Below are 8,610 nucleotides of genomic sequence, written 5' to 3' on the forward strand. Positions count from 1 at the left end.
AGGGGGACAACGTGACGCGAAAGGTAATGCGTGTGAGTGGATAGTGAGTAATTGAACTGCAGTCACAGGGTATTGTTAAAGTTAACGTTCGTTCGTTATAGTGTTTGTTTTAATGCGATTATTGAAATAAGTGTATCGTAAAGTTATATTCGGAAAGAATAAACCAGTTTTATTAAGTAAAGACTTGTATCGCTTAAGTTTCTAGAACTATCTTGTTTATTCATGAATGCTCTAGTATTTACTAGATGGGGGTAGGCGGGTATATATAAGAGGGGGACAACGTGACGCGAAAGGTAATGTGTGTGAGTAGATAGTGAGTAATTGAACTGCAGTCACAGGGTATTGTTGAAGTTAACGTTCGTTCGTTATAGTGTTTGTTTTAACGCGAATATTGAAATAAGTGTATCGTAAAATTATATTCGGAAAGAATAAACCAGTTTTATTAAGTAAAGACTTGTGTCGCTTAAATTTCGTCGGAACAAAGTTACGGAAAATCAATTAACAAACGGAGACGTAACAATATTATTTTCATAGTTCTATAGACTTTGATAAATTCTGCATATGTTTAAACTTTAGTCCAGTTTTCTTTACATTACAGAAATTGTAATAAAACTTGAATTTGGTGATGTTCTTGCACTATTTTCTATGCATACAGTGGAGTGCATATGTAGCACAAGTGACAGAAGTGCCTTTTGTAGCTCTGTTCCCCAATTTCTTGGTGCAAAGGAAGGTACTCAAACCATTCAGGTATCAAACTGGAGGGACAATACTGGTAGGTAAATGTTTTGTTTTTGAGATATCAGTTATGTGTATAACTGTTTAAGATTAATGTTTTAGCAATCGGTATCTTAAACTTATTATACAGTAATTAGTATTTCAGTACAGAACTGTAATTGAATTCAAATTTTATTTAATAATATATTCAATAACAGTAAACAGATGTAAAATGAATACTGATATAGAGCATAGGAAACAAAAACATCATGTAATGATGTATTGAGAAGGTTTAGATGATGGATTTTAATTCATTTGAAAGATATGAAAAATGCTACACTATTGTGTTAAAAGCAGCTTCTGATATGGTCTTACCTAACCTCACACAAAGCTCTCTCGATCTTCATCTGCCCTCTAAGCATTATTAAAAAGTTTTACAATCAGTGCACCAGTCTATATACCCCATCAATTTCATGCCATTTCTGAACATATACATATCATGTGACTACTTTCCATCAACAGCATTGTGCCACCTATATTGGTGCAACTAGCTCCCTCTGTCATTCCCGCTCAATTCTCATTTTCCCCGATTGGCACAGCACTGTTTAGATGTGTGTTTTTTGTATGTGGCTACTGTTTATGAACATGCTTCTTTTCAATTTCAATTTTTTTTCAACAGTTTTATTTTACTGTGTTTGCATTCACTTGTGTCAAATTTTTTTTTGCATTTATTACTTGTTACCAAGTTACATGAGATTCTGCCCATCCCTGCCAACTCTTTGATTGAATAAATTGGGGTTGGTCTGCTTTTCAAAATAGGAAATCCCTTACACCCATTGCACTTTCTCCAGTGTGATGCTCTCCAGGCTTCCCACCACATTTCCCCCTTTTTTCTTCCAGTGGAGCATCGGAGTGTTTACCACTACCCAGTCGCTGGGGTGGTGGACAGTGGAGTCTTCCTCCTGAGTGATTTTCGAATTTACTTTGCCATACCTACTCATGATTATACATTCGGTGAGAATAGAGCAATGCTGGTTTCCCTCATTCCATTTCTCCTGGATGATTTTTCCCAGGTGGACACATGTCAGTTGGAGTGGGTCCAGGCTACACAGGATCCTCCTCATAATGCCAGGTTCAGGATGACAATGCCCTGTTCCTACAGTTGAGTTCTTGTTAATTCCGGTTGCAGGAAGTTCTTTTTTGGCTCTTATGGTTGAGTTTGGGAAACTTTGTCTGCCTTGTAACACCGTCAACAGGATGTACGCACTCTGTTCCTATGGTTGGGCAAATGTATCATGTCCTCCTCATAATTCCAGATGCAGGTTGTCTCTTCCCTGCATTTACGGTAGAGTGAGTTATGATTTTGGCTGTAATTTCAGTTACAACTATTACTCTGTTCTTATGGTTGTATTGAGGTAATGCCATGACCCCATAATGCTGGGTTCAGTTTGTTGTACTTCTTGTTCCTACAGTTGTTTTGGGAGTTAGTCCTGTTTCATCTGAAAGCTCACTACCTCTTTGTAATTCCAGTTGTTTGATGTATGGCACTCTGGTTACTTATGGTTGGGGTTGATGGTTATATATAACATGGTCCACATGCCCTAGCTACACTATTGATGTTACAATTTTTTTTTCATCCTCAACCTCCTAATGCCAATGACGAGTTATGGAACCTCATCTGTCCAATTGAGGTTAGAAATGTACATAGCTAATTCTGTTTATATGTTGCTACAGCTTGCACCTCTCAGAACATAATACGGTAGTGTAAGTAATTTCCTTTTCTGCCCATTTGAGAATAACTTCCTACTTCCTGGACAGAGAGCATACCTGTTCCAAAAGTATTGCGGTACAACACAAGTGTGCTTCGTTTTCATCTCTGAGCACACCCATTCATTGTGGGTGTTTGCTTTACACTTAGTTTCTATGTTATGTACCTAAACCAGCCCCTCCACCTTTGCAGTGTGCGATTCTAGCTCTGTGTGAAAAGAGGTAAGACCGTATAGGAAATTAAAATTTTTCTTGGTTCCGATAGGTACTTACCTCCTATCACACACTTCCCACTCTTCCTCCTCACAACCAGTGTTCTTTTTTTTGGAGTCAGCCAATTCTCAAAAGTGAGGCTCGAGTGGAAATAGCAGAGGGAGCTAGCTGCACCAACATAGTTGGCACAGTGCTATTGGTGGAAAGTAGTCACCTGATATGTAAATGTTCAGGAATGGCATGAAATTGATGGGGTATATAGACTGGTGCACTGATCATGAAATTTTTTAGCAATACCTAGAGAGCATATGAAGACTGAGACAGCTTTGTGTGAGAAGCAGGTATGTACCTATCGGAAATACATTTTGAGTGTAAGAAAAATGTTAATTTTTCAGCCTGATTTGCACAGATCTTCATCCATCTTAAAAATATGTATTTTGATAAGTAATACAATAATGGGAAAAATGGTCCATCTGATAAGAGTAGAATATACAGTGCTAGATTTTCTTTATTACTGGTAGACTCTTTGGCTATCTTTATGGATACATTAAAGGTCCACTCAAACCAAATCATAATGCAGCCATAACACAAATATATTAACTTCCTAAAATTAACATTCATGAACTTTTATGAATGGAATTTTATGAAAATTTGATAAGCAACATTTTAGTAATTCAAATAGAAGAAAGTTATTTTTTCATTATACTGATTAGTCAAACCACCAAGAAGTTTGAACAAGAAGAAACCCTATTTGCAGTTCATTCATCAAAGAATTGGACTTTCTCTAAAGTTTGGATCACTGCTTCTATTTTATCCTTACACTGAATTAGCAAATGTCTTTCTATTGATCTATGCATCAGTTGGTTATCTGAGTAATAGAGGGTCAGGAATCAACTCTTATTTATAACTACATTTCCTCATGTAATTTTAATACACTGTTATCTTTTTTAAATTCAAATCCAGCTGCTAAAAGCATCTTTTTTTTTATTATACTTTTATCTTTTTGTCAAATTAAAAAAAAAAATCTGGAAACTGATCCTCCAATCTAGAAGGAGAAGTCTAAGAAGCAAAATCCAGTTCTGATGAATACAAATTAGTTAGATGTACTGAATGTTTTGGTTGCTGTTGATCATGATTTACAACAGTTTGATTTTTCTTAGTTTATTATATTTCTTCATCAGAAGCATTCCATAAATAGAACAGATAAAAAAATACTTTGGTGTTTACAGCCCAGCAGTAATTTTATTTGTTATACACTTTTGTATCAACTATGTTCATTGTTTAAAATGTAATACTGTTGAAATTGATGATGATACAAGTAATAAAAAAAGCTTTGAAAAAAAAGGATTATGTAGGGATGGCAATGCCAGAAGGTACAGAAACAAGTTACTGAGGGAGCTATTCAAATTTAGAATAAGTTAATATCTGATTGTGTATTTTAAAGTATCTCAAAGTTCAGATAGACATGTTTTTCTCTAGGCAGGCAAACTTGCACTTGAACGAAATTGGGCTATTAACATTGGAGGAGGATTTCATCACTGCTCAAGAGAACAGGGTGGTGGGTTTTGTGTTTATGCAGACATCACTCTATGCATACAATTCCTTTTAAGAAGGCAGATGATTCAGAAAGCAATGATTGTTGATTTAGATGCCCATCAGGTATGTTCTTTCTCAATTTTAAAAACCCTAACCTACATTGTAATTTAGATATTCTAAACCAAAGGCAAAATAAGCATTAGTCTTATTCATGCTACAGACTTATGTCATGAAAAAGCATAACTGATAAAACTTTTAGTACATCTTGTTATATTAAAGTTCTAAAGAATAAAAAGATGATGTAAGTAGTTGTAAAGGATTAAGACAATTACAAACATGTTTAATTTTCAGTAATAAATATATCAGTAGAAAAAAATTATAATTCTATTTTTCTGGTCCTTTTTAGGGTAATGGTCATGAAAGAGACTTCTTAAATGAGAGAAATGTTTATATATTAGACATATATAATGGGCGTATATATCCTGGAGATGTGTTTGCTAAAGGTAGGAACAGTTCAACTTACTCATCTTAAATATTATTTGACATACTTTAAAACTTATTTCTCAAGAATTGTTTTATCATCATGGAACATTACGTATGATGTTTGTTCTCACTCTTATTAATACTGATATGTTTTTACTTTAGAAGCTCAAATAAAATTATCTATTATAACTTTAATAACTGTAAATTGAACATCAAACTTTGATAATTAGTTATTGATGAAGTTTAAGATAAGCTTTGTAATATATATAAGAAGTTATATATAGTGTATATCCATGAGAGCTGTATGAGAGTTCTAAACCAAGTATAATATTCATGTGGGAATTATCACTTGTTTCTTGCAGATTGAATTATATAATTTTTGAATCCTGAAAAATTATATTTTCTGTAATTTGACCAAAATTATTAATTGCTATTAACCTTTGCATAACTAGATTTGACTTTGGAAACCCATTTTAAGTATCATTATATGTCAAAAAAATTATCATCAAGAAAAGTTTTATTCATTTATGAACATATATTAACTTTTATAAGCATATTATTTCCCTGTGCATTTTGTCTATAGCTAATCTATTTGCCATCTTCTTTAAAATAAGCATAAAGAGAAATAAATATACTCCAGTCATAGCTAGAAAAGGAAAGTTTTAGAATTGAGAATCACTAAAAAGAGAGATAAATGGGTACCCCAGTCATAGCTAAAAGCACAGAAGTGTGAAAGTCTAGAATTGCTAAAAAGAGGAATGAATGTATTGCGGTCATAGCTAGAAATGCAGAAGTGTGAAAATCTAGAATCACTAAAAAGAGAAATGAATGTATTGTGGTCATAGCTAGAAATGCAGAAGTGTGAAAATTGCTAAAGTTGAATAACATGTCAAGCCATAATATTAAAAAGTAAAAATAAATATTTCACAAGAATATTTTCAATCAGTGTGTTAAAAAGTGTCAGAAACAACTTGTTAGAAGAAAAAATGTAAAATTATTGAGTTTACATAGAAAAGACTGTGGGAATTGAAATTCCCAAATCAAACCAATTAACTGGAAATAAAAGAAAAATAAATACTTTTAATTATACATATAAGGCACAGAATCATTGTTTAAAAGTGCACTGTAACTGATGTGAGATGATTGAACCTTTAATATTTTACTATTTAGTCTTGTTTGTATTAAAGCTGTTGTTTATTTTTATCACTGATTTATGCAGATACTATATTAATAGAAATTTGGGTTAGTGATGTATTCTGTGTCATTTAGGTGTGTATGAAACATAAACAAATTGACACTTCACACAAAGATATTCTAATACAACTTTCTTTCCATCAATTCGGTAAGGGATAAGATTTGTATTCAATTTTGTGGATGTTGCAATTAACTCTCTCTACCACAGACACATACATGTCCCATCTTAGAGCACAGCCATATGAGTTTCAAATTTTGTACCATCATGAAGAAAAGGTATTCCTCTTCAAACTTCTTGTAGTTTACCAGATTCAAGTTCAGTTAAGTAACAGAGCACTTAAATGTGTTTTGCTCTTTACGTAGAAATAAATTTAACAGTGGGAGGGTTTATTTATAAATGTTGCAGTAAGAGATTTAAGCAAAATTTGTTGTGAAATTGAAAACTTTGGTATGTGTAGTCGAAGCTAGAATTACTTTTAATTATCTTACTCATTCTCTTAGATGCCATTAAAAGATGTGTTGAACTAAGACATCATACTAAAGATGCTGAATATCTAGAGAAAGTAGATATGTAAGTTTACCTTTCAAATCATATTTATGGTTGGAGTGTACATCATTCCACTGACTTACTGTGTCTGGTAAAATAGTACACTGTAAGTTCAGTTATGATTAGTAAATATTAGAATATTGTATAATGACTAATAAATCTTTGTATTTGCCTTGTTATTGTTGCAGGATTGCTCCTGATTGTGTTGACAAGTGATTAAAATTTCCTAACTCTTTATAATCACAGCTACAATATTCTGGTTTGATATTTTCTGAGCTTTATTCCTTGGAGACTTTGCTACTAACAAAATACAAGTTCTGTTTTTGATAGTAACTTGTATTTAATATAAACTTTCATTCTTAAAAATGTGACTTAGAAATGTAAATTCAGTTGTAAAGAGTAAGAATATACATAAACTATATGAATTGCTGATAACTAGAAAAATGCTTATGACCATTTTGGAATAACCATCACATATTATAAGGATGCACTTGAACAAACAAAAGGAAAATAGGTCTTTTGTTTTACAACAGAAGTCAATAGTTTTAAATAGCTGTAACTTTATAAGACATGTCTCCTCAGGGCACACTGAGTGGAAATTCCTTGTGACAGGAACACTATTGGTACACTATCTTAATAAATGCTCCTATGTAGAAACACAGTTTTGCAAGGCTTGATACTCAGGTCAGCCTCGGTTACTTGACTTGTGTTCAGAACATGTATCTGTAGGTGAAATTCTAGAAAATGAAAGCTTTATAGTAAAGATATTTTAAAATTTAATGTTTGTTACTCAAAGTATTTGTATTATTTGGTTTTAAAATAATTATTTTCTTAGTAATTTTCTTAAAAAGTTTCATTATTAAAATAAGATGTGAGGACATGTAGAAATATTCTCTTTAAAGCTTCCTTGATACTGAGCAAAGCAATATTTTTGAACAGTTGTTTTATTTATTACATTAAATATGACTTCATGTTGTTTATGCTTGGAATTTCTTGAAAGAACACATTGTAATGAAAGCAAAGTACTTCAGAGTGGCTATTATTTAAATTTATTTTAAATCATTAGGTGTGATGGGAGTCCTCAGCCAAAGTGCCTGAGGTCATGGGGAGTGGGGAGACTCAAGCTAAATGTTTGAGAACCCCTACTCTAGTCTGTCAATAGAAAATTAGGGATGGCTGTGTTCAGTTGACCTTTATGTAGCTTTATGTACAAATTCTGAAATAATCAAATAAAAGTATAGACATTAGTTGATAAAACTAATGGAGTAATTTTTAAAAACATTATTTTATGTATGAGCCTTGGCAACTCTTATATATAAACAACTGAAACAAGAGATATCTTCTCATAGCATTGTATTTACACAAGCAATCACATGTATGCATGGATCTAATAAATTTATTTAAAGTAAGAAATATCTTATTAAAGTCATCATTTCATTTGCAAAGTTAGGTTTTCTTCTTCAGCTGTGCCACAAAACTAGAAACACCATAACTTTGAAAAATTAAGGTAGTTTCTGAAAGCACTTGTATTAATGATTTATCTTTTTTTTTATTCTACATGATTTACTAGTATCATGAATATGTCTCATGTCTCTCCATATGTGCTTATGTATTATTTCAAGTGCCAGAAACTTCAAAAACCGGGTGGATTTCACTTGTAAATATTGACAATGCAAGATAAACAACTTTTACGAAGAAAAATATTCTTACTCTAAGATGTTAATCTAGGACATTAATAAAAAATCCAATCAGGACAATTAATCCTATCGTCCAGGGTACCCTTTACTGCTCATGAAACAAGGTTTTAGTGTCTTACATTCAAAATTTTATTATGCCACTTTTTATTTATGTTATACCAATTAGAATTTCATAAAATATTAGCTAGCAATCCATATTTTAATGGTATACAAGTTTTAAATTCTTAATTTTACAAGGCAATATTTAAAAAATCCTGAATTTCCACTAGTGTGACCCACGTGACACATTTTCTCTTGGCATGTCATCATCCATCACCCCTCGAAAAAGTACGAAATTAAACGTAAATTACTCTCTATAAAATGGTTATTGCTCAGACAAATCGTAATTTTTATAGTCTTCAATTTTGTTTGGTTACAGAACTATCAAATAGAAAATCAGCCCCCTCCTGCCACATCCTC

At 32.3% G+C, this 8,610-nt stretch overlaps 1 protein-coding gene across 3 annotated transcripts in view; it reads left to right on the forward strand.

Annotated features, from left to right (window-relative positions):
• The window catches only part of LOC106474134 (histone deacetylase 11-like), a 34,928-nt gene that overhangs the window by 7,299 nt on the left and 19,019 nt on the right, over positions 1-8,610 (forward strand). For all 3 annotated transcript variants that reach the window (XM_013934825.2, XM_022402496.1, XM_022402497.1), the window contains exons 4-7: positions 656-772; positions 4,174-4,353; positions 4,637-4,733; positions 6,409-6,478. In XM_013934825.2, the coding sequence (XP_013790279.1) occupies positions 656-772; positions 4,174-4,353; positions 4,637-4,733; positions 6,409-6,478 (464 nt within the window). The remainder of the gene's footprint in view (positions 1-655; positions 773-4,173; positions 4,354-4,636; positions 4,734-6,408; positions 6,479-8,610) is intronic.

The sequence above is a fragment of the Limulus polyphemus genome, unplaced genomic scaffold (genome assembly GCF_000517525.1).
Source record: "Limulus polyphemus unplaced genomic scaffold, Limulus_polyphemus-2.1.2 Scaffold6860, whole genome shotgun sequence".
NCBI lineage: Eukaryota > Metazoa > Arthropoda > Merostomata > Xiphosura > Limulidae > Limulus > Limulus polyphemus.